General features: G+C 39.3%; 1 protein-coding gene and 1 long non-coding RNA gene across 2 annotated transcripts in view; both read left to right on the top strand.

Moving 5' to 3' along the window:
• The first annotated feature begins 1,191 nt into the window (after nucleotides 1-1,191).
• Nucleotides 1,192-26,979, top strand: part of hsd11b2 (hydroxysteroid (11-beta) dehydrogenase 2) — a 39,178-nt gene continuing 13,390 nt past the window's right edge. Inside the window, exons 1-3 of the mRNA XM_030130709.1 lie at nucleotides 1,192-1,708; nucleotides 20,505-20,717; nucleotides 25,981-26,166. Coding sequence (XP_029986569.1) covers nucleotides 1,426-1,708; nucleotides 20,505-20,717; nucleotides 25,981-26,166 — 682 coding nt within the window. The 5' untranslated portion in view covers nucleotides 1,192-1,425. The remainder of the gene's footprint in view (nucleotides 1,709-20,504; nucleotides 20,718-25,980; nucleotides 26,167-26,979) is intronic.
• On the top strand, nucleotides 5,457-9,000 carry LOC115416929 (uncharacterized). The gene is made up of 2 exons (XR_003935062.1): nucleotides 5,457-7,768; nucleotides 7,864-9,000. It is a non-coding gene; the product is annotated as an uncharacterized LOC115416929 (long non-coding RNA).

Here is a 26,979-nt window from a genome sequence, read left to right as displayed (position 1 = left end):
GAATGTAAGTTGGTGGGATGTGTTTATGGCGGTGAAAAAAAAGGATGAATAAGAGTTAATAAAGTGGCAATCAAATGAAAGTCATGAACTAGCAATATAAGCGATTACAATGCAATCAGTATAGTCTTCACCTGTAACATCCCCATGTGGCTAAGAAGTTGTCATTTTTTCTGCAGAAAACCTTTGGGTCCTATTATCTTCTTTTACAGGAGACCAAATAAGATAATAATAAAATTAATATCTACCTATGAACTATGACCCATAGCGCCTCCTTTTGGTTGTCATGTTACTGTTTAATTTCCTTTTAAAAATTAGACTAATATGGCAATGAAATTAATGTCAGGTCTAATTGAAATGAAAATAAAACTGAAAGTAATTAAAAACAGAAGCAGTTGTTTTGCGATCAACTTCAGGACCCCTTGTGGCTGATATGCTAAGTTTTCTTTTTAAATTATATGTATTCTGTTATCTTCTAATATCTGTATAAAAATGACCATAGTTGCAATTAATTATCCATGCAATTTGGACCCTTAGCGCCCCCTTGTGTTGGACTTTTTTTTTTTTTTTTTATGAATGAATATTATCATTCCCTATTACCCTCTATTAAAATGTCACATTTGTACCACCTTCTGTTTAGTTCTGACATCAGTTTCAGAGTTAGGATAACCACAAAAAAATCCAATACCAAGTTTCAGCTCCACTTGACCTATAACAATAAAACAAACACAATAAAACAATAAGTGAATTAGTCATATGTTCTTGTATAAAGGTGTGTTTTGTAAATAATAAAACCAAAATGCATAATCACAAACTCATAAGGAACTATGCATCGAAAGTGTATGACATTTTAAAATCAATTTAGATTAGGCTGCTCAGTATGAGACAATACAACCATTCTTTTGTATTTTCCTAGTAGAGTGGAGTATCCCCATAGTAAGATCTGAAAATCTGTTTTCAGAAAAGCAAAAGATGTTTTCAGAAACAAAAGCAGAAGATGTACTCAGCAACAAAAGCAGGAAACATCTTGTTCACATAGTAATCCAGCCAGGAGAGGCCGTGTGACCGTGTCTGAGTGTGTGTATGTGTGTGTGTGTGTGTGTTAAACTGTTGTTAAACTTTGTGTCCGTTGGCTGCAGATTAGATGGAGGGCTGCTGCCTTTAGTCCCTCCTCCCCCTGCAGCTCGGCTCTATATATACACTGAGACGGAGAGAGAGGCAGGGGAGCAGCTCTGCACCGGCTTCTACTCCACCAACACAACGACCAACCACAGTGTCAGTGTGTGTGTCCGGGTGAGGGAGTGTGTGTTGAGTTGAGAGGCAGACATAAACACACACACACACAGAAACAGGCAGCAGAAGGCTTGTTGCAGACTCATAAATCAGATAGACAGGTGAGTCAGGTAAGCCAGGTAACACTACTCTCTGATGATGGAGGACTACACGCTGCCCTTCTGGATTTACCTCACCGTCCTCACTGTCTTCATCGGCGGGGCCATGAAGAAGATGATCTTGGCGTCTCACCTGAGCGCCGCCTCCACTCTGGTGGCCTGGCTGGGGGCCACGGTGCTGGTGGAGAGGCTGTGGGCGTTCTGCCTGCCGGCCGCTGTGCTGCTGGCCCTGCTTGGACTCACCTGGTGCCTCTACTCATCCATCACGTCCAGGCCGTTACCCCTCCTTCCTGCACAGGGAAAGGCTGTCTTCATCACAGGTAAGAGCTGATGTCCGGCTCTGCCCATTGGCAAGGTGTGTGAGGGTCATAAATGGCCGAAATGAGATGTTTGTGCTCGTATGATGTCAAGTTATAGCTTTATAAGTGCAGGTGCTGTTGCTTTAGGTAATTTCTTGTAGTTTACTGTGGTGTGGGTGTGTTAAGTCATGAAACCCCTGAAATTATGATCTCACAGCCTTGGAGAAAAAATGAAGTGTGTGCTTGTAAGTTGCAGCTTGACAAGTGCAATTCAGGTCTGGTGCTATTACTGGAAATCTTTTTTTTTTTTTTTTTTTAAGAAAAAGGACTGTTTTTTTGCAGTCTTACATGGTTCCTGTTCATTAACTGCAGTGAACTTGAGGTCAGCCTTCCTTTTCAGACTTGACCTGTGAAAATGATGACACTGTGATCTGATCTGACAGATTTATGAAAAAGATAAGTACATGTGCGTTAAGTTATGGCTCGACAAGTGCAGGTCAGGTTCGGTGCTGTTGCCATAAATCATTTTACCATAAGAAATATCACTTTTTCTCAGTCGCTCATGGCTTTTGTCTTTACTTCTCAAGTGTAGCTCTGTTTTAAAGAGTCTTAACTCTTGAAATCCTTCAGCAGATGGTGCCTTTTTTGTGTATCCTCAAAATGCACAAGATTTGCCTGCTAATGTCACATTGTTTTGTTTTTTACTTAAAGCCAGTATTGAAAAAAATGATAAACCATGCTATAATTAGTATTTTTACACAAACACTGCATAGAATTACAGTGTATAAAGTTAAAAGCAACTTTTTTTTCCATTTTTAGCTTGGAGTGCTGCGTTACCTGTCTTCATATAGGTGTGTGTCTGTGGTTTTCAAATAACAAAGGTCAAGGGTTGCATTATTAGGATGCAAAGTTTTGGTTCTTTAAGTGAGGGTTCTGATACTGTCAATCCCAGTATTTTAAGAAAAGTTAATTTTCTGTGCAGCCTTACATTCTTTTTGTCTTTACTGAATACTGACACATGTATCTTCATATGTATATGTGTGTTTTGTTTATTTATGGTTGAAAGTCAAATAAATTTGACAGTTGAGGCTGCTGTGATCAGTATTTACATGTAAATACTGTGTCACATGGCCACATGTAATCTAAAAAGAATAATTTATTGCAACTAACCTGCAGTGTCAAAGAATTTGTGCATCTGTACATGAATCAAAAAAATGTTGATGCTTCCACTGTAGGATGCAACAATCTGTCGATACTGTAAGTCTGATCAAGATTTACGTCTGCTGCTTTAAATCCTTTTATGTGACGTACAGTTAACACATTTTTGGGAATCCTTATATTTTGTCATCATTTCAGCACTGTAAATGTCAATAAATTACATCCTTCAGCAATTTAAAAAATGGGAAAAGTGAAGTTAAAAGGCTATTGTGATTAGTGACACTGAATGTTGCTTTAAAATCAAGTAGCAACAATAATAGAATAATGTAGTTTTTCTAAAGTAGGTCAATGGAATACATTTAGGAAGTGCATGAAATGAAGTACAGCATGTGCACAGCATGTGCAAGCACAGCATGCTCAAAATATTTCTAATCTGCTTTTAGCATTACAGCAACACACCATGTACTTCAAGACTGTGTATGTTCCAACATAAAAGAGGAAGGAAAGGCTTTCAGAGGTTAATGGGAGCAGTTTTGTAATGTTATAGTGTAACTATACCAGATCACACTCAGGTCACTGTGTACTATGCTCACTTTTAGACTTAAATAGTGTCTTTTGGGAGGCAAGCTGATCCTTGAGTGCTCTCAGTCTGCTGATAGTGTGAGCCTGGGGTCCTTTTTCTCTCTTGGGGCATACACTTTAGTCTCGATGAACAATAGTCGCCCGCAGGGAGGAAGTCTGGGTGGAATCCCCTTTCACAAATAAAAGCCCACCTTGTTGGAGTGATCATGAAGTGAAACCATAGCTGCTTGGACAAATGATCTGTCCCCCTTCACGGAATGACTGATGACCGTTTACAGTGCTTTTGTCCCACTTTCTGTTATCTGACAGCAGTGTAAAATGAGTCTGATAAGGTGGTTGATTAATTTATGGTGCCCCCTGTCTCTGTATCTTGGTATTCATGTGTGATGACAGCAACTGTCTGACATGTAATGCGCTCAGCAGTCACTGTTTGGAATCGGCCTTCGTCTCCGTGCAGACTTAATCACATTTTTATTGCATCACGGCCAACTGGTTCACAGCTCTTTGTTTCGTAGTTAACAAGCTAATCTCTCCAATCTGCAGATTACTGCGATTGTTTAATAACAGAAAACTGGCCCTTTGTGTATTTCTGCTGCCATGTAATGCGCACATAAAGAGACTTTTGGTGGTGGAAACTTAACAACAATTCTCAGGTAACTTTTAGGGGAGGAGAGGCTGCTACCATGGATACAACCAAAATGAGTGAAGTTTTGGATCTGTTCTGTGGTTTTTAACAAATCATCCCTTCATCCCATACATTTGCACAGAATCAGTGCATGTGAAGGGGATTCTTTGCAGCAATAAATCCACAAAACATTTCAAAATGTTGGAGTTTTGCCAAGTTCTCCCCGTTTTTTAGCTCACAGTTCTGGTTTCAGGGCCCGGCTTCCAACTGCACTTCTCACATGTAGAGAAACAAAGCAAAACAGTAATTACAAAATAAAGTATTGCACAGTAGCTATTTCACTGTAAGACTACACTGATTAAGGATTTATAAATCATTTGTAATGAGGGTTATTTAGTTGTAAACACTGAAGTTATTAGTACGCTCTTTATTTGGTAGGTTCAAAGTAGCACTGCAGCTTTTATCTCTCTATTCTATTCACCTCAGCACATCTGCAAAGACCTACCCAATGTATGACATTTTTAGGATATGATGGATATACATGATGGTGGTATTTTTACATGAACAAAAGAAGTCCAAGATTCATGTTTTTCTTGCCGTGATTGGGCAAAAATACCAAATTATGATTGATGAGCTGGATGCTTTCGACAGTCAAATCACACCACACAGTTTCAATTAACCAGCAGCCCCACCTTTTCATTCTTGCTTGGGCTCAATAAAACCACATTGATCTTTTATAAGTTTGACTAACCAGCTTCTGAGGTATTGAATGACTCATAAATATTACAGCCTACTTCTTTGGATATTTGGCCTAATTCAATAACAATAGCTCAGTCAATTGTAGGACACACTGTCGCTTCACAGGGTTTATTGTTGCTACATGTCTGAATATACTGCCTCACTTATTTATGTAACCTAGATTTATTTCCTCCTGATCAAACGGCTCTCCTTCCTGCGTAGGAGGTCACTGTGGGGAATGTGAACCACACCTTTGTTCAAAGTTTATGAGACAAGACGTGTGCTAACACCATGCAATGATGGACCAAGAGCCTCAGTGTTTTTGGTTGAAATTCATGGGATATGTGGGTTTTCAATTCCTAGAAAGTAGTAGTTTCGTGGGTTATTATTGAATGAGACAGGACTTTCTGCAGGTTGTCTTCACCTCAGCTGGTGTTTATATCCAAATCACTGTAATCAGATTTACAGATGAACTTCCAAGTGATCATTACCATTTCAAATATCTTAAAATTGCATGTTAATATGAGTTTCAGTTGGCAGAAGTTTTGTTCCTGGTTAAACTGACTTGCTTGTGCTGATCATTTATATCAGTGCACACAGGGTGTGTTTGTGGAATTTAATATCATATATTGTGGTGTGGTTGCCTGTATGTTTGATGCGAAGAGATGTGACAAAACAAATCGCCCTCTGGAACAGCAGTGTGGACATTTTGACCCATCACTGCAGAAAATGCTGCTCCATACTACTCTATTCTGTATAGGTATATTATGTTTGTACATGTTATGTCATTGGCATGGTTTTATAGGACATTTAATGATGCGCTGATTGATAATTGTTTGGCATCATTGGGTGAGAATCCCCAAATTCTCTTTCAATATATTGTAATTTAAGTAAATATAATTTCTAACCCTTTTTGTAGACTGAGTTTGGGCTGTCTCGGGCAAATAGGGGTTAAGTACAGGATTGGCAGTGACTAATCATCAAGACAGTCAGGTGTGACTCTACTGCTGTACATTGTGTCTCCACACAGATGCTTGGAAAGGTGGCGTCACTTGTCCTTATAATTAGGCATCCACAGGGGAGTGGCTCCTCTTCCAGTGTCTATCATGTGACCATATTTCTACAGTAACTCTGGGCAGACTTCCTGTTTTTCTTTACCCTGTCTTGTAGCAGGTGGCATCCAGTGTTAAGTGCATTACTGTCAACCACAATGTCTGACTGTGGACTAAACTTAATAGCCTCTTAATTAAAGAGCCTAAAACAGTCTAAACAAACTGTGATTGTCTGATTGGTCTACAACTTGACCATTCAATGTTAAGAGATATCACACACTGGACCTTTAAATGGTGTGTAGCACTGATATTCACAAAAACCAACAGCAGAAGTTGTGTACTAGGATGCACTCACATCTAGCAAAACCACCAATGAATCAATACTATGTATCCACAGACTATCACTCTCCGAATAAAGGGTGAAAATGATCATTAATGTGCATGACCACCAGAGGGAGTAGTGAGTCACTGGTCTCTGCTAGTCTCTCATGATGAGGTAAAGGAACGTCACAGGGTCTTTGACAAAAGTGGCCAGATGCCAAGAAATTACTTTAAGTGTGGGTGAATTATCTTTGCTAAGTTGGCCATTTGTTGATCCATGGTTCAAACTAAACTGTGAGGCTATGAGTTTTGATTGGAAGAAGAAAATTTGATGATACCACAAAACCTGAAGTGTGGAAATGGTGAGCTCTATGACTATTCAGTGAGCAATGCAGTCTGTGGACACATGGCGTTGATTTGTTGGGGGTTTTGGTAGTTCTAAGTGTGTTCTGGTACCAGACTTCCCCCTGCTGGTAGGACTTTAGAATTGCAGTACTACATATAGCCTATTTAAGGACAACATTCCATAAAACAAAAGCAGGAAGAAAGCAGTTTGAGAAGACAAGACCAAATTTTATCATTCATATAAAGTTAAGGTCACAGTGTCTGTGAAGGGGACAGACAACACAAAAATGGAAGATGTAAAAACAAAATAAGATTGAAATACAAGAAAGCAAAATGTTAAAATGAAAAAAAAAACAAAAAGATCAACCAGTCAAATCCATCCCAACATTACCATTCTGGCTTGGAATAACTGAAAACCTAAAAAGTTGATTTAGTGAAAAAGAATCTCATGATGGACCAAAACCAACAACACAAACACAACTTCTGCTTTATTCATGACTACAACGAGTCACCGTGCTACGTATATCCCAAATTAGATCAGTGTTGTGTACCGTGCACTAAGCTGTCAATTGGCTGAGACGGGTAGTTGTCTGCTACCATGGCAACGTGGAGTGACAATCCCTTATCTTGCGTTTGACGTGTTCAGTCCTCACTCCAAGAACTCTGCAGGAAATACTACTTTCTGCATGTAGCACAGAGCAACAATGTTTGCAGTGTCAACTCACTTGTTTGTTTTGCAGTTCTTAACTATTAATATCCCTTTCCGGGTGGATATTTACATCCCATCCTCCTTGTCGGCTCCAGTAGAGCTACATAAGATATTTAAGAAGAGATTTAAAATGGTTCCAGCGAAGAAAAGTCAATCAACAGCTCGTTCTTAATTGGCTCTCCTGAAAGCTCGTAAAGGTCGCTGAGGGTTCACTCTGGAAATAAGAGCACACGGTGAAAAAAAGGACCCAGTAAACCTCTTAGAAAGCTAATTGAAGTGTTATACAAAGAGGCACATTCTTTGAAGGATGAGTGTTGAAGTCACAGGGCTCGCTGACCGGGCAGCGCTGCAGTTTGGCACTGTGCCTTTCAAACTGCAAGCCTCTTCAGGACCTGGAGGGAAGTCTCTGGGTAAATCGGATCCGAGATGGTGAAGTTCAAGGCCTGGATATTGGGTCATTTGAGTCGGATAGGATAACTTATTTGCCCTTCGCTCCATGGAAAGCTACGGGATAAATGTCGAAAAAGGATTCATCTTCTGGAAGCAGCGGGGTGTGTATCTCGAAGCAGGATTAAAGGGTTAACACGATAACTTCTGGTTCAGCCCTGGGGTTTCAGTTTCATGAAGGCGGTTTTCTTCTTATCAGGGTAAATCTGTGCGGCGAGTGGCCCTGTGAACTTGGCCTGCTGTGGAGCGAGTTACGACGGAGATGTTTGTGGACAAAAACGTAGGAAGATCAGCTACTGACAAATCACCTCATCGTGTGCATTAACTGGAAAAGAAGGAATTTGTGGATTGTGAGTGGATATCTGAAAAAGACAAGACTTAAATGGACCTCATAAACCCTGTGAGATGGAATAAATAGTCTTAAAAAAGTGAGTGAAGCAAAATAGCTTTAAGTATAGTGACATTGCACAGTGTGACAGTAGAAATACTGGTGTGAATTCTGTTTTTGGGTTTCTTCTTCAATTGCTAAGCAGCGACAGGGTAGGACTAAAAGAAAAAAGACTAATTTTCTTATATGCAATGACAACATGAATTCAGCAGAATAGTCAGATGTGCTTTAAGGGAGAATATGTAACATACATGAAGAAATTTGTATGAAATAGCAGATGCAGTTTGTAAAATGCAAATTCAAAGGTGACAGAAATTAGAGTGTAGTCCAAAAGCAGAGGAAATTCTTGAAATTGTGCTCAAAGAAAGACAGGAAGGTATTTGAATATTTCAGCTTCTACGGTGCAGAACACTATGATCTTGTTCCTGGAAATCTGTGGCTTTATAATTTCAGAGGAAATCTGAGGATATAATAATTCAGGACTTAAATCATCTCATAAAAATAGCTTAATCCATTAATTTTGGCATTCCATACATTTTTCCTTTTGAATCTAGAAATTATATAATAGTATCAGGGGGGAAAAAAAGAATGATACTTGAGAGACAAAAGAAATTTCCTGGAACTTGGAAACTTTGAGGGAGAAAATGATGCAGAAAACATAGCAGCTATAACAGCCTGTTGGAATTTAAATGTTGTTCCTCTTCGTTTTGGTTCCTGGATATCCATCAGATCTTCCTTAAAGGAGATGAACTCAGAGCAGGAGTCAGGCCTCATTATTCCCTGGACACTTAAATCCCTTGTCCAGAGCTGTGGCTTAAACAGCTGTGGTCGGACCCGTCCAACTGAAACAAAAGTCACAGAGACAAGTGCAGCTTCTCCTGCTTTCACTAATTTTAATATAAGCTGGGAAGACAATGAAAAATCATTAGAACCACCTGTTACCACTTTGCTCCTTCTGTCTAATCCTTTAACTTCATGTATTTCTTGATGTTTTTATCCTTTACCACCTCGGGTTTTTTTTTAACTTTCTTTCTTTGGTTTTCCCCTCAGCTCTGCTTATTTTTCCAATCCTTCCATTTTTATCTCACCTTTTTTCCTTCTTTTCCTCCTCTTCTTCCGCATCTTCATCCTCTGTCCTCCCTGCTGTCCTTTCTCCCTCGTCCTCAGATATCAGACACTTGGCAATAAGAGAACATTCAGCAGAGTTCAGCATTATGCAGATACAAACCATTCCCTACAAGCCCTTTATGTCTCAGGTGCTAAATAGAAATGCGCCTCCTCTATAGACTTTGATATAATCTGTCTATTTCCTGAGACAGTGGGATGAAAAGGTCAGAGAGGACCAGTTGTCCTCTTGGTAAGCGCCAATAAGCATCATCACTCATTCAGGTCCTTACTATCAGATGTCGTTATGTAACATCACGTTTTGCTCCTGCTCAGATGTTCCCATGACGATAATGACTTTAAAGCCCCAACATATGGTTTATCGTTTGTTTGAGTTGGATGATGAAGTCATTTTGTTTGTGTGTCCAAGTTATGAAGCAATCATCGTCCTCACATGTTCTCAGCGGGACGTTGAGTTGACATTCATTCAGAAGACACATCCGGAACGGGAACATGCTGAGCTGAAGTTCTCAGCACATCACTGTGAACATCACCATATCATTTCAGAAGAGAACGATGCATTCACAGCACAGAACACATTGAATTTAATCTACTGAGCTGTACAATAAAACAGGTCTATGTTTATGAATTAAATAAATAAATATGCAGGTTGTAATACCAGAACACTTAATAATTTTATTGTATTATGTATATACAGTAATATTTATTAGAGGGATTTAGATGGAACTAACTGGAGAAATTACTTATAATGCTCATCTTTAAGTTTTCAGAAGGTATCATTAGTTACCCTTAGACTGAATTATTTCTATCTACAAATTGAGCAGGTCGACTGACAGTAAAAGATGGAAAAAATGACACGAAAATACAGTTATTACAGTTGTTTTTTTGTTTTTTTTTTACTATTTCTTATTTCTCCCATTCTACTATTCTTTTTCTTAATGATATTTTTGATTTTTAATCATAAATGTTGCTTCATGATTCATTAGTATGTTACTGAAAACAAAGTCTAACTCAGTTAATTATTCCTGGATGTAAATTCTGTCTCTACATTTTACCCATCCTAATACACATACAGGACCTAGTATTAGAAATAAGCTGGCATTGAAGGTGCTCAGGAACCAACTCCAGATCTTCATCAATATTGCGGTCAAGGGCACTGACAGGAGAATTAACCTACATATACCTTTTCTGTTGATGGAAGAAACAGACAAAAGCAGGCAAACTCAGTAATGAAAGGTCCCGGTCCATTTGGGAATTGAAGTGCTAACCATGACGCCCATGTTGGTGTCACTTTTCAAGGTTTAATCTTTGTATCCATTTATAGTTTAAGTGCTTTATTATTTGGATTATTTGTGAATGTTCCTTTTCCTATATAACAATCACATGCATTGTGTTGAAGACACTACAAAATATAATCCCTTGATCATTTGTAACATATCCAGAGGGCCTCTTAGTGACCCATGGGGGTTTGAGGTATTTAACCTCTGTAGGATTAAGGTCACCTGTGGGTTGTTACCTGAACCTCCCATGAGTAAAGGTGTGAATAGGGGTTAAAGGGCCTGGGGAGGGATTCCGACCACGTTGTTCTGTACATGGAGCTGTAAAAGGCGTCTCTGTTCAGGGATGTCTAACATATTTCAAAAGCCTGTGAAAGAAGAGCCTGAGGACTTTTCACTTTCCCTGATTTCACCTCATTCTTTACTTTACTTACTGGTTTTACCTTTGTTCTAGAACAAGTGTAAATAAAAATGTTATATACTATTATATTAGGGATATACAGAGGGTGGTCTACAGCACCACCTATCAGTGACCTACATCTCAGTCCCTCATTTGTCCTCAGGCGCCCTGACGTCTGTTCCCACCTGGATTCGTATGAGTTTCAGGTAACAAAAAACAGGTTACCTTAAAGATCCCACTTAATATCCTAGAACACACCTGCCAGTCCGTGACAGATGAAACAGGTTCAAGGAGCAAAAAGAGAGGCAATCCAGTTACTTTCTACTGAAGTGTTTAGAGGACAACACCACAGTAACCTAATCAATCTGAAATACTCCCAGACAGGTAAATAGTACCTCATGAACACATAGAACCTTATCAACGGACTCTAATCTGATCATTTTCATTAATTTTTATTTGTATTAAGACTTTCAGTTTGGTTTTGGTTTCAATTTAAAGTCAAGCTAAGTCCCCAAAGTTCCCATTTTTTACATTTAAAAAAATAAAATCTCAGTCAAAACATATCTGAATTCATTCTAATTTGTTCATGTTAATGTATGTTGGCAGTGTGAAAGGTCAGTATCACAAACACACACACACACACAAGCTTTCCATTTTCCTCTGGAACACAATGCAATGGCATGTTGTTATAAGAGAATTTACCTGCTTTCATGGAAGTGTGTGTTGTGTAGAATTTTGACAGTTATTTTTAGTTTCCAGTCTTTTAGGTTTTATCAACTGTTGTAGTGTAAACCCAAAGAGTGCACAAGATATAGATGATAGGGTTGAAATCTGTGGGTTCTTCACATTGAATGACCCCTTACACCACGCTCACATTCACAGAAATATTATCTAGTGCGGTATTTACATCTGCATTTAATGTATCCCGTTATGTAAAGTTGAACATCAGATTTTATTACTGCATCATTTTTCTGCAGAGCCGTTCTAATTATCTTAGAACAAGTACTAGAGGAATGTGCAAACAGATTGTGCACATGGAGACTAATGCCCTCCCCTCCAAAACTTTTTAATAAATAAATAGAACTCTCACGTGTGATTTCGGAAAGGAAATCGTGATGCGGTGCGAGGCTTGGAATGTAGCTCTGACTGATATCCTAACTTTCTTACATGAATATGTTCAGAGAGAAGCGCAGATTTGACCTTAGGCGTACCTTGTGATTTAGAGCTGTAATTTATGCAACTAAAGCTCTTTGAATATATAACCAGTTTCACCTGTTTTCTTCCTCTGAGGCCAACTGTTCAGACAGATGAAAAGTAAATCTAGATGAAGGCAGTTTTGATGGGGGTGCGTATATACGTGGGGGTACATTCCATAAGTGCCATAACTACCGTAACTGGCGTGAAACTGAAAATGAAACTTCACTTTGGACGTCCGACTCCCGGCTTCTGTGCCTCTCTTTTACTCCAGAGCTTACACAAAATTTTCACAACTTCTAGCCTATATCCGCTGGGCCCCCTGGGAATGCTGGGCCCCATGATTTTGTCATATTTACCCCCCGTTTACGGCACCCCAGATTAGTGAACACTAGGCTGCTACCTAGACTTGTTATGGCTAGAGACTAGCAAGCTATAGTCTTCAACCAGCTTCGGTTAGAGGCTATCAAACTACCATTACATGTATTAGTTCCACTCAATGATAGGTAACGTTAATCTGATGGCCTGATAAACACAGATGGATTGGATTGAAAACATTATAATTTCGATAATAGGGTCTAACTAGCTAGCGGGCTAAAGTAATCACAACACGTAGGCTACCATAAGATAGGTTTATGTTATGTTCCCAGTGGCCACAGCAGCCCTGTTTGCCCGAAGCGTACTGCACCGTGGGATTTTTGCCATTTTTTCTCCATATTCAAGTTGTGTTACATAAATGGTGCACTACGTTTAGGCCAAACAGGGTTGCCCGGCATCTGAAGTCTCAGCCATGCTGCTCTGTGTATTCCTCTGTTACACTACACAGAGTACGGGGATGCCTCAATACTAACATGCTCAAGACCCAACAAATCAACTGACGAATTTGTTGTCGACACATTTAAGGATCGATTTGGATCGATTTAATCAATTCATTGTTGCAGCACTAGTCATGATTGATTTGACTGATCTCCAACTCTGGCCAAGTGCTAAAATAGAGTGTGGAGCTATGTGAAACTATGCGTTTTCGCCAAGTAGAAAGCTGAAATGTCCTTGCAGCCCTCTGTGAATAATTTTAGATCCACGTGTTCACACAATGGAGGTGGGACCGCTGTGTGCAGATGTTACAGTGTGGAGACCTCCGCCCAGACACAGATGTGTGTTTCGACCTTAGACATTGCTCACTGCTCTTCAGACCCCCTGCTCGTCCTTACGTTTGTTTCTTCATCTGGGAGGCCCCCCTTACGTAACACCCTCTCCTCATCCCTCTACAGCTTGTCTGAGCACCAACACCGCCACATGTTCAGGGACAAACTGTCTTTCACATCTGAGTTTGATACTCTCCTTTAACAATCTATTTACACCGGTGTGAGCTCCTGTTACCGTGTGGACACCCACGTCTGTCCATTTACAGCAGAGCTGGTGGCACACACTCCATCACTCTTTGGCTTTGGGTCAGCATCATGTAACTTGAGGCCGCATCTCTGTTCACCCTCAGCGGAAAATGGAGGCTTGCTGTGTGGGGTCACTGGTGGACAAGATGAGGAATGTGGGCCAGTGTGTGGGTCTGTCATTTTTAAGGCCCAGAACACTGGGTGTAACATTAAAACTCCCCAAAAACAGAAAGAAGAGGGAAAATATTGACATCAGAAACTTTAACCATACCTGTTTAACCATGTCAGGTGAGTAGATGTCCATAGTGTATTACCTAAGATAGAAGTCTGGATGGAGGTGACAACAAAATGGAAGAATTATTTAAGTGAAGAACATTTTCATCACTTTATCGTTGGACAGTATTTTCCTTTCCAGAATATCAGGGTAAATTGTTTTACACCACATGCAATAAGCTATGTTTGACTTTATTGAAAATTATCTTTGCTAAATACAATCCCAAAAAAACACCTGAAAACAATGAAATGTGTATGGTAATTTTTTTAAACAAACAAATACCAGAAATTACCAAAAAAGGGTTTGCTCCATGTATACTTTTGTGACAAAAAAAGGCACACATAAAATATTTTGTACTACCTTGGATTTAGATTACACTACACAATGCTTATAGATTCAAGATCAACATTTATTTCAGTCATGGTCTGGACTCTGGTGTGCAATCCATGACACTGCCCCCAACAGGCTTGTCCTGTATATACAAGGCATGGTGGGTAATCACTTCATCAGCCTCTCTTCTCACCCTGATGGACGATCACTCTGGAACAGGGTCAATCTGCGTTCATCAGACCATGTGACCATTAACCTTTGGAAAGCAGTCTAATCTTAATGCTCTCTGGAGAGGGATGGTTGTTTAAGAACTGAGGTAATACTATCAAGAACTGGCCTGTGAAGAACATTTGTACTGGCTGTGTGCAAAGAGAACTAAACAGATAACTGTAAGGTCTACTTAAGCGGAGTAATGAGGTGTTTGTATTTTCCACTGTTCATTGCAAAGAAATACCTGCTCTTTTCTCTGCTTTGACTTAAGTTGAGTAACTTGAATATAGTGACTTGCATCACAAGCTCCAGAAGAGTCACAAGGCCTCCAGAAACAGCTGGAGCTAAAACCCGTTGCCTGTGAAAATGTTCACAGTAACACAACGAGGCCTAAGACTTAAGGTGAAACATACCAGAGAGCTTTATAGAGGTGAACCTTTGAGCAGCGACACGTGCTTTTGTCCCAGTGAGAAAACAGAGTGGGGGTGTGTGATTATTATGTCAGTAAAATCAGGTGTAAACAGTGTTTATGTAACGTGTGGAGTAGCGGTGTGTATTTCTGGAGCCAGCTTTCACTCTATCTTTCTTTCTCGGGACGTGACTCTGGAAACCCTCCAAGGACACAGAGTGAAGGAGCGTGCCAACGCCCCGACGCTCTCGCCAAAAGAGCTTTTCAGGCACCCGGTGCACAAAAGAGGCCGCGCGGGACAGAACAAACAGAACACAGCGTACCACCACGGATCAGGTTGTAGGTGCCGGGACTTCTGGGAAACTTGGGGGTGCTGCAGGGTACGTGACAGTTCCTCACAGCGGCTGTTTGGGAGGCTCTGTCTCTGCACCCTTCTGGGAAAGCATATGTGTGGATAAAAGCAGGATTTTTTTTTCTCTTCCTGTACATATTTGACACTTTGCTGGCAGTCAGCGGCTCCTTCTGCAGATTTAGTGACACTACAAAGGTTGACGTATCAGTACAGAAAATATATCTCACTTTTCAGATACGTTTGTCTGCAAAAGGAGAGATTTAATAGCTGTTAAAACCGTGCATGTCCTGGTGTTTGGTTCAAACCTCGTTCAGACTCTCAGAAGGAAATCTGAAGGTTTCCAAAGACACCAGATATGTCTGAAGTCAGCAGGCAGTGCTTTAAGGGATTTTATTCAATAAGTACTTTTTTTTTTCTAAATAAACACTGGAAAGGCAATTACGGGCAACACAACCTACACAAAATGCACAATAAAATCAGCGACATGTGTTGAATACACGTGTATTCCCTACAGGGACAATAAAGTGAATGGGGGGGGGTAAAAAGTCACTAATAAAATGAGGATTATAACATACAATATTATGGAAGAGTTTCCAAAATGGTAATAAAACAAGCAACAAAGACCTGTAGAAGACTGCAAAAGTATGTAAATAATAGATGTGTGTGTCTTTTTTTTTCTTTTCCAAATGATGATAGAAGTGCTATAAACATCACTGATCTTGAATGTCACTGTAGTATGTGTGTCCATGTATCCATGCATTTTACTGCAGTTTGAGGTTTTTATATCTGATAGTGTTTAGGGAAATAGCAGAATTAGGGGAAAAAAATTTAGTCGGTTTTGCAAAACAGTATATTACTGGCTTTCTATTTTTGTGGTGACTCCTAATTGAATTTTTCTCTCAATTAAACCTTTCCTAAGTAATTTATTACCATATGTTATAATATTAACCTCTGAATTTTGCATTTTTCTGTGAAAATCTGGTATTTTCTTATAATCATTGACCATGCAGATGCTCATAAAAGCTCACAATAAATTCAAAGGTTATTATATCAAAACCGAGGAAACTGAAGAAAAGGGATGTTTTCAGCAAAATATAAGACAAGAGTCTACAACCATTGAAATTTGTCAAAGTCTGTGGGTTTTACTGGTGAATCAGTGTTGCAGAAAATGACTGTTTCCACGTTCACTAAGGAGCTTCTGAACGTCTAAATGGGTCCTATTTGTTTTACTTCAATTATTTACACGCACTGATAGGATTAATGTTTCAACAGTTATTCAACATTTTAAATCAGTAGATTCTTTTGATCGCTGGTGTCTGTTTAGGTCTTTGAGCGTTAACAGATTGACACCAGCAGATTTGCAGCTCACATGATGGATCAGCTGATCCCCAGCATTTGTATAAACAAGCTAAATGTGTCTGCTATTATAAGATGTCCATTTAAAAAAAAATTTTTTTTTAGGTGAAAATCAACAACAACTCAACTTCCTCTTTGTGGCCTCCAGCACCACCATCTGACAATATTATGCAACCTAATTTATGTAAACGCAGTGTATGTTGTTAACAAATTTAACTTTAAGTTCACTGAATATTTTTAATAAATGCAGCTGCATGGTCGGGTGGCATTCCTCATCGCTGACAGTTCAGTTTATTAAGATGAGGATGTACTAACAGGATCCCTGAACTGGATTGTTTTTTTCTGTTTGTTTGTGGTTGGGTTTGATGGAAAATTGGCACATGAGAAACATGCCTTATTTATGAATACTCCTGGGAAACTTAGAGTGAAACCTGGCAGCTTAAAGCAAAGTTGTGTAACTTCTTTCTAACTTGTACTTCCTCGTACAGAGGTAAACATGATACACATGAAATATAGTGATGCTTAATTTGGAACACTGTGCCGATCCTGCCTTACTTGGTCTGGTATGATCAGAACCTACTACGGAGAAGCCAATGTTTGGAAAAGTTAACACTCATATCAGTGTCAGTGACATTATGGAGGCTCTTTGCGGATTGCAAATACGCCTTCACTGTGTGTTGTTACCTTTTCCTTGATGTCTGTTTTTTGTCACGTCTGGAACTTGCAGTAGTTGAAGATGAATCTATGAAATGATCTATATTAAAATAGTCATGTGTTATGCAGAAATACCAATAATATGCAGATTACAGCTTTTCAGTATATTCATATGTGAATCATGCATGTGTAAGAGAACAAATCGATGTGTAATTTCAGACAATAACAAGTCTATATTTAGTTTTATATCCAGTAAAATCACACATCTGTTTTCAGGACAATTTTTTTAATCTTTAGTTTTCCTTTTTTGTCTCACTTTATATCTTTTTCATTATTTTTATTTTGTTAACATCATGTTTTGAGTTTTGATTTTTCATTATGTCTGTCGTATCCTTTTCATTTGGTCATGTTTATTATTTGTGATGTCATTTTTTGCATTACTGTCTCATGTATTTATGTTGAAATATGTCCTGATGTGGGGAAGATCCACATAGATGACAAAAAGGTAAAACTAATGGATAATTCCCCTCAACTGTTCTGAAAATGTTAGAAGTACTTCAGAATATAGGGAGTAAAAAGAAACATTGTCAGGAAAATAAATGCTCAAGTAAAGCACAAGTTCCTGAAAATTGATTCCTGAAAGTACTTCACACCTCTATATCCAGGCATTTTATTCTGAACAGTAAATATGCAGTAAAGCCAAAACTAGGATGTAAAAGCTGAGGGATTGTCACTTCAAATGTAATGTTATTTCCCTGAAGAAAGGAACTGACTCATGTAATTATGCTAAATTGCTTTTACTAGATAGTAAATGGATCTGTTCGTTTTATGACACAGTTCCAGCGTCCTCATTTCATCTGATTGTTTTATGACAAAAGGTAGGAAAAGGACCAGAAACCCAGAGCCTTTGTGCTCCAAACCTGGACTGATAACAGCCCTTCCCTTTTTATTAACACACCTGCTGACCTCCTGAGCAGATCAGCAGGACAGGGAGGAGGATTATGTTCCAGTCATCGCTGCTCTGTTTGATACGATCCAGGTGAAAGCTGATCGGTGCGATCTTAGCCTGAGATTACGCTGGAAGCAGCCTAACACTTCACCACGTTGATCCAATCTGCCTCTGGTCTCCTGCCAATCCTGCATTAAGACTGTCATGTCTCGCTCAAATGGGATTGAATGGTTCCCTCAGGATACATGAAAAGATACTGGCACCACTTGATGGATCCATCCCAATTTTTTTTCTTTATTTTAGAGATGTTACTGCCTGTTTGTTTGTTGCGAAGATAATTGCTTCAGAGAAATGTTCTCTATGAAGCCCAGCAGGCAGTGAGCCATGGCATGTTCAGCTCTGTTACAGAAACAATCCACAACTGTTGATACGATGTAAAGCGAGACAATAATGTACTGTCAAAGCGAAGTAAATACAATCTACCGGTAATTCAGAAAAAAAGACAACAATCTACTGTTTGTACAGCGTAAAAACACAGGCGATAATCTACTGGTGATACAATGTAAAGACAGACTAAAACCTCCTGTTAATACAGTGTCAAAACAGACAATAGTCTACTGTTGATACAATGTGAGCACAGACAATAAAATGTTGTTGATACAATGTAAAAACAGACAATACTACTGTTGATTCAGTGAAAAGTGAAATGGTCTCCTGTCAATACCATGTAAAACAGACAGTACTATTACACTACAAATTGAATGTCATATTAGATAATTATCTACTGCTGGTACATTGTCAGATCAAACAATCTACTCCTTTCATGGTGCCAGACAAACTGTACATGTTGCTCGTAAAATAAATATCTTCTCATAGCTGCTGTGAAACTTTGTAACGGGCTGTAAAACGAGCAAATGATTTTACAAGCAGCACACAGTGGTTTGTGCCTTTATCTCCCTTCTTCTGTTATTTTTTCCCTTAAACAAATAACATTGACCTTCACCATAAAACCCTTCAACTCAGGTTTTGGCAACCAGTGAAGTCCACACATTGATGACAGAGATCATTTTGAACATCGTTGAGACAGCTGAAGCATTCGTACAATATTTGGCTCTGAGGACAAACATGAATCCATTGTGTGGCTACGTGATGTGCCCAGTCACAAATGCAGCCTTTGTGAAAGCATATACTGTACCTGAACACACCTTTCTGGAGTCTTGCCATTCCTTCTCAAGGAGGAGTTGTGTTGATTTTAGCACTTTTTTTGCCAGTGTAACAAAGCCAAGTACAGATTTGGTGTTCTGTTATTATAGTCTCGGTACATCTTACCTCTTAAATGTTTAACTGTAACACGCTGGCATCTCATGGACAGTTCTCTTCAGTATTCAAATCCTGAGATTCACTAGAAGTATCATTACCACACTGTCAAAATACTACACTAAAAGTTCTGCATTTAAATCACTTACTATAATGAAAAGTGAAAAATTGTGCAGTAAAATGGTCTATGTCAGATATTAACATATTGAGTCGTTTTTCTTTTGTATTAATGTGTATATATCATATTTTACTGCTGTTGATGTTTATGGTTGAGGTCATTTTAATGACTTTATAAACTGTTGGTAGTTTAATCGACATCTTTAACATTCTATAATCATTCTAATAAAATCATCATGTTTTTACCGTCGCCGTCCTATGAGAACCATTTATATGTAAAATGTACCATGAGCTCAGAAAAAACAGCGTTGTGACAATGCAACATGTAGTTAATCCAGAAGATACTTTTTTTTAAGAGTTTATCAAACGAGATGTGGAGAGACACACAAAAGAAAAATCCTGCAGAACCTGTCACATATTCAGAATTAATGGGATGTGTTATCTTCAGATCTATATCAGAGGGCCAGCACATGCAAAACAACACTACTAACAGTTAAAATCATCTCTCATTGTTTTCCATTCATTATTTCATGTACATTTTAATGTCACATTGCATAAGCAGTATCTTACATTTCTTTGTATATGGTTTAATTTCCACACAGAGACAATAAAGTCTAATCTTATCTTTGGAAGAGGATGGAAACTATAATCTGAAAAGGAACTAAAGATGACAGATAACTGAAGTGCAGTAAAAAAGTCAAATATTTGCTTCTAAGATGTAGTGGAGTAGAAGTGTGTAGTAGGTAGTAGCATAACGTTTGACAAATAAGTGTTTTAAGTTAGTGCTTCCGTGTCGTACTTAACTACTATGCTATACTATATTGTAGTGTATTGAACTGTACTATTTGTAATGTATTGCACTGTCTTGCTCTGTACTACACTTATTCCACTGTATTGTTTTGTATTGCACGGATCACTGTTATTTATTTATTAAGTGGGGACTGCGGATGAAAATTAGGACTGACGCTAAGTCTGGCGTATTTACATGTTTACACTGAAATGGAATGTATAAATGTGTTCATTGATGTGCATTTTCCTGCCAAAATAAAGGTACATACATACATACGTACTAAAAGTCCTTGTGCTTGCGTCTGCAGGCTGTGATTCTGGCTTCGGGAAGGCAACAGCTAAGCACCTGGATGCCCTCGGCTTTGAGGTGTTCGCCACCGTGTTGGACATGTCAGGAGAGGGAGCCAGGGAGCTCCAGAGGACCTGCTCCCCCCGCCTCACCCTCCTTCAGGTGGACATCACCCAGCCTCAGCAGGTCCAACAGGCCCTACTGGACACCAAGGCCAAACTGGGCCTCAAAGGTACATCAGTACCTCTATTCTCTGTTTGAGTTTCCTCAAAGTGCTGGACTGCTGCTTTAAATGCACATGCACACACACAACTGTTTTTTTTTTGTTTGTTTTTTTTTTGGGGGGGGGGGGGGGTTAAGTTATGTTTGTCCAAAAGCCTTCTACGAAATCACGAAAGTGAAGACGGGGTGGCTGAGGCAGCATTGTGGGAAGCTTGTTTAAATAACAAAACAATTTGTAGCATCTTGAACTGAAGTGGAAGGTGATCTGAGGGCATTTTGTCTCTGAGCAGTCGGATACAGTGCCTCAGGTTTCACTTCCAGAAAACGGTGTACAGCATCTGCAGCACCAACATGATTACCTTAAATCTACAATCCCCACTTGTGTCATAATTATCCAGCTTGGGCTGCCAGCTTTCAACTCTTGAGTCATGTAAGGTTACAGCGCCTTTGCAGAATGAATGCGTGTGGGTATGTAATAAAAGAAGTAGAAGGAAAGGTCACTGACACACTCACATGTACTCTCTGATCTATATGCGAATGAACAGAGGAAACTGAACTCTCGGTGCTGCCAGGTGTTTGCTGGCACATTGTGTAATATTTGTTTCTGCTGGCAGTCACAAAAAAGTTATTTATATTCTCATTCATTCAGGTCATGGTAATTCTAATTCCCTCTGTGAATATATGCAGACACAGGCGGTTTATTACAAATCATGAAAACCTAAACAAATCAACACAGACGAAACACAAATGTGAGAAAACCACCAAACCAAAATACAGATCAGCATACAAATCTGGCTGCATGAAATAGGAAGTGGAATTCTACATTTAGCATATGTCCGTCATCATGAAGATAACTCAACAGCACCTGATAGTCCCACCCACACTACTTAAACACCAGCACTAACCACAGCGCCACCACAAGGCATAAAATAAAAATGAATGAGATAGAAATAAGGAAATAACTTTAAGTTAAAGTTAAAAAAATAAGTTACAGTAATTCTAATGTGCGAATACAAACTAAGACAGTTATCCTGTTTTTCTCCATGTAAATATTCACTAAAAGTCACATATTTTACAGTGAAGTTTGGCAAAAGTTGTTGTAAATACCGATGTCTAAAACCAGGGTTCTCGTTAGCGTCAGTGAAAGCCGGGGCCCCCGACGCGGTCCCTGGGGGGCCCCGACACTGAGATTTGACCCGCGGCGCTGTCTTTCAACCAGCATAGTGGTGTTTTTTTGTGTGTGTGTGAGATCATCCAGCGTAATGATAACGAGATTTTAGGAATGCACAATTAATCGATTTTAAATCGAAATCTGATTTTTTAATTAGGACGATTTTTAAAAAAGGGAAATGGTAAAATCGATTTCATCTTTCTCGTGCCTCCAGGCCATGTGCCTGTGGGCTACAGTACGCTCTTCCTCCTATCTGTGACAGTGGGCTTTCATAGAAGTCTGTGTAATGACCACAGACTTTAAATCTGTTAATGAGCCTGCAGTACTTACAGCAATATAAGCTGTGGCTTCACGCACGGATCCCGCAATTGAAACATAGCTGCATGGGGATCACTCATCTTACGTTGTCCTGGATCCGTACCGTACTGTCTTCTTCCGATCCAGGTCTGGGTCGCGGGGTCATCAGCCTCAGCAGAGGAGCCCAGACAGCCCTGTGCCCACACACATCCACCAGCTCCACAGATAGAATCCCTCCAGCTTGTCCTGGATCTGTCGGTTCCACGCACGGATCCCCCAGTTTAAATAGAACCGCATGTGGATCACTCATATTCTGTGGTCCACGCACACATGCACATGCACGACTGATGCCCGTCACTGACTTACATTGGTATCACTTCTGTGGGCCCAGATACCCCAAAAAGCAAAAAAAACCCATTTTATCCTTATAATTAATTTAGTCCTCTTAGTTGCTAAATTTGTCATTCACAAATGTAAGTTCTGTAACACAAAACCAAATATTATTTATTTTTTGAAAGATGTTGAACTTTATTCAAAGCTGTTAGATAAATCTGGAACCAAAAAGGCTATAAAAACCATCAGTATTTGCTCTGATTTGGACATTGTATTGTAGTGTATTCCCTCTGGCAAACTTATGTTATTTTCTTGTTGTACACATTGTTTGTATACTCCATTTTAAAGATTTAATGAAGAAAAAAAAAACTGTGGGTTCATCACGTGATGCCATCACAGATTTGAGGTAGGGAGCAGTGGCTTGCATTGTGGGCTGCTCACGAGAACGACATGCTGACTTCTGTTGTCTTTTGTAGTTTTACCAAAAAATCGAAATCGAAAATCAAGTTTTTAGAGGAAAAAAATCTGGATTTTTTTTTTTTTTTTGCCAAAATCGTGCAGCCCTACGAGATTTGAATTTGAAAAAATATATTCCTTTGTCTTGGCGCAAAGCGCTGCAGAGAGGAAATGAGAACAATATAATCAACACCCCTTTGTGTGCCTTTGTATTGTCTGACACCCGCCCGGCAACATCACTTGTCTTATGCTCATTGGCTGACAATGAGACTTCAATCAATTTATCTTATTTAAACGGAATGATCACCCGTGGAAAATTCTATCTACAATTTAGCCTGTGCGTGCGTGTAGTGTGAGTGCCGCTCCGATTATCCCTAATTTCCCATCAGTTTCCCATCAATAATTGCCATTCACAAATTTAAAAATAAAAAGTTTTAGCTTTTAATCATTGTTGTAACAAAGACAAAAACTTGACTTCATTCCTCAACATTTGCCCCTCAAAATGCAGGAAATAGTGTTTCAGAGAGTTATACATTTCAAAATTTTCCGGGGGAGGATGCCCCCGGACCCCCTACAAAACTCACGCCATGTACGCAGCGCACACCTGCGTACATGGTGCCCCTACAGTGTGAAAAAATCCTAGTGAGAACGCTGAAAACAATAACATGGAACTTTTTTTTTCTGTCCCATCCAAATCATATGGTAAAGAAGGAAATGATTCCCAAAATGACTCACAAAAGATTGTAAAACCTCTGATTAGTGAATCATTTTCAACATAAACCTTTATGATTGCTTATCCTTTTCAGTTTTTCAGTGTCGTCTGAATGCTCAGATGCTTTTTAGAAACAAAAACATTTCATTCCTAATCTGCAGCCGCTCCTGACACACATATGGACAGTATGTTTTCATACCATTCAAACTAATGATATTCCCCTCTCAACCTCAGCCGGAGTGTTTAGTGTCTTTGCTCTTTGATAGTAAATGTGATGAAGGAAAAACCTCATCTGTAAGTCACCATCTTATCAGTGATAAATAAGCACTTTGCTTTAGAGTGACACTGGTGTAGATCAACTCACTCTCGAAAGAATGTGTAAAGTCAACAATAACACATTGATCACTCTCTGTGTATGTTTGACAGATCGGTCATGTTGCCAAATTACCTTCAGCAGTTTAAGATAAAAAACTGAAATCTCTGCCAAAGGGAGGGGTTTTATTCCAACCTCCTCTTTCTGTTTTTATACCTCCCTTCTGCATTCTCCTTATTCTTTTATTTTTATGTATCCATCCACTTTACACACAGATTCATCTTCCCTCTTTGTTTTGCCTTTATTTCTTTATGTAAATCTTTTTGTTCTTTTGTTTCTCATCCACTTGATGTTGGCCTCCTTTCTTGCCGTAACTTGCCAGAACCTAAATACAGCAGTTATGATTCACCCGTGTCCTGCAGGAAGTCACCTGCACAGGTGTTTGACTTCCTTCCAGCTTACTTGGATGTTCTTTTTGTTTCTATCTTTCATCAGCTCTGAGACACAACAGACTTAACCAAAGCTGCCAGGATGGTGGTAAAAACGTGGGATTTTAGGTCAGCCAACCAGGTCAGATAAGGCTGACTGAGGCTTGTATGTACAGGCAGAACTGGAGAGAGAGAGAGCTGGATGCACTGCAGTTTGTTGGCACTGTTTAGGTTGTGATTATGGTCTGATTTCCACTCAGTGTTTGAGCAACGGATTGGACTCTGTGTTGGTGTCGAACAAAAACAATAAATCCTCTGAGCTGCAAGAATGTGAAGGAGGGGTGATGTAACCGATAATCCAAAAAAAGTGAAGTTTGTCTTAATGATGCAAGAAAATGTAGTCAACCTAAAAGTGAGGTTTCTATACATTAAAATAATTACCAAGCTTATTTGAACAACACCTGTCTTTTAAATAACTTTCTAACAAACACAACACATACATATAAGGAATAAAAGATAGATAAAGTATTGATTAAAGGGTGTATATGAAAAAAATTTAGGTAACTTTTGAAAATTACAATTCAGTTGTAAAGAAGAATAACGAAGTGTGAAGTTAAGGTGCCAACATATTGGATTGTAAATATGTGAACTGAATTTATTTTCATTGATGGGGTGTGGGAGTTATGTGACCACTAGAGGGAGTAGTGAGTCACTCTGCTGGTCACCCATGGTAAGGAAAATTAACACCACGGGGCTAAGAAACAACTTTTAGAGTTTTTAGAGAGTTGGTGATAAAAGCTAGAACTGCTGTTGTTGTTTTCTCCTCTGGACACAACCCTAAATGAAAAGAATAGAATTTGATGTTTCTTCTACATGGGTGAATTAGGCTATATTCAGACTGCAGGTGAATGTAGCCCAAATCCAATTTTTTTGCCCATATGTGACCTGTATCCGATCTGGTAAAGACAGTTTGAACAGCTCAAATCCGACCCAGGCCACTTTCATATGTGGTCCTAAATCCAATATGTATCTGATATTTTGCAATGTGATTTCAGTCTGAACAGCCAGTTCGCATTGATCCAACCTTTACGTCATTGAAATGCAACAAACATCACAATTCTGGAGTGTAATCACAGTGCGTGTCTGTGTGGTCACGTATAACGTCAGGACCTTTTTTTGCGCATGTGGGTCACTTCGGGGTTACATTCAGTTCATAGTCAAAACTGACAGAAGTCGCATTTAATGTGTAATATGAACAAGCACACAAAAAAATCGGACTTCACCAAAAAATTTTAATTGTGCATTAAGACCTGCCATCTGTACGTAGCCTTAGTGTATGAAGGTGTAAATAGGAACCACAAAAGACACAAACCAAGACAGAAGGGTAAATGATGTGGTATTCCACATTCTTTTATGAATTTGTTGTTTACTCTTTCCATTTTAGTGGAATCCAGTTACATTCTCTGCTACTGTTGCTAACACTGAGGGGTCACATCAGTGTTCCCTTCTTTACGATACAGTCTGTCTAATCTTTATTGCGTGTTTTCTTGTGTGTCCCTTTAGGTCTTTGGGGTTTAGTGAACAACGCCGGAGTGTGTGTGAACTTTGGAGACTCTGAGTTATCGCTGATGTCGAACTATCGCGGCTGTATGGAGGTGAACTTCTTCGGTACGCTGAACATCACAAAGAGCTTCCTGCCTCTACTGCGACAGGCCAAGGGTCGCATCGTCACCATATCCAGCCCAGCCGGTGCGTCTCCATCACACGGACACTCACACACATGTCACAATGAATCTGAATTCAGTGTTAGAGTAGATCTGAACCAACTGCTGCCTTCAAGCTGCCAAAACAAATAAACTCTGCTCTACTGCTCGTCCAGCTCTTAGCGCGGCCAAGATAAAACCTCAGAACTTAAGCAACTGATCAAAAGGGTTCATCATTAGACAACATGACAAGCAAACAAAAGGAATGACTGAATTTTCCTAATGGCCACCCTTACACTTTTTTACTATCCAGTCATTATGTTTGAAAGCTAATAATTCAGAGATAGTTTGACAAAATGTCGTAAAATTTGGTTGAAACGTTGACTCAGAGTTGAAGCTGAGCTGATTGGATTTCCATGGCACAAAACTTAGCTCTTTTCAACACATTTTTGGCAATAACCTCTAGTAATTTCAATAACTGCATGAAGATATTATGATGTAGTGTTTCAGATGACCTTTAGGTATCCAGATTGACCTTTTAGAACCTCCCTTTCCATGGACATTTGTTAATATTAAGAGGCCAAACTTTTGGGATGGAACGTCTACTGCCTGTGTTTAACATGACAATAGAAGACAACCCAAACATCAGATCGAACATGATTTCAGTGGGTGTTGGTGGCTGATGGATTCTGATGGAATTAAGGTGAAAACTTTAATTACACAGTGGCAGGATTGTTATTGTTATCACTTTGAGATTCCCATTGAAAAACAACCTCCAAGCTGCAACTACATCCTGAAAACACATCTCTTTGTGTGTTCTTTTATAGAGGTTCAGCCATTTTAATACCACAATGTGCTT

This window comes from Sphaeramia orbicularis, chromosome 3 (assembly GCF_902148855.1).
Source record: "Sphaeramia orbicularis chromosome 3, fSphaOr1.1, whole genome shotgun sequence".
In the NCBI taxonomy this organism is placed as follows: domain Eukaryota; kingdom Metazoa; phylum Chordata; class Actinopteri; order Kurtiformes; family Apogonidae; genus Sphaeramia; species Sphaeramia orbicularis.
Note: the sequence above shows the minus strand (reverse complement) of the source record. Positions and strands in the feature narration are given on the sequence as shown.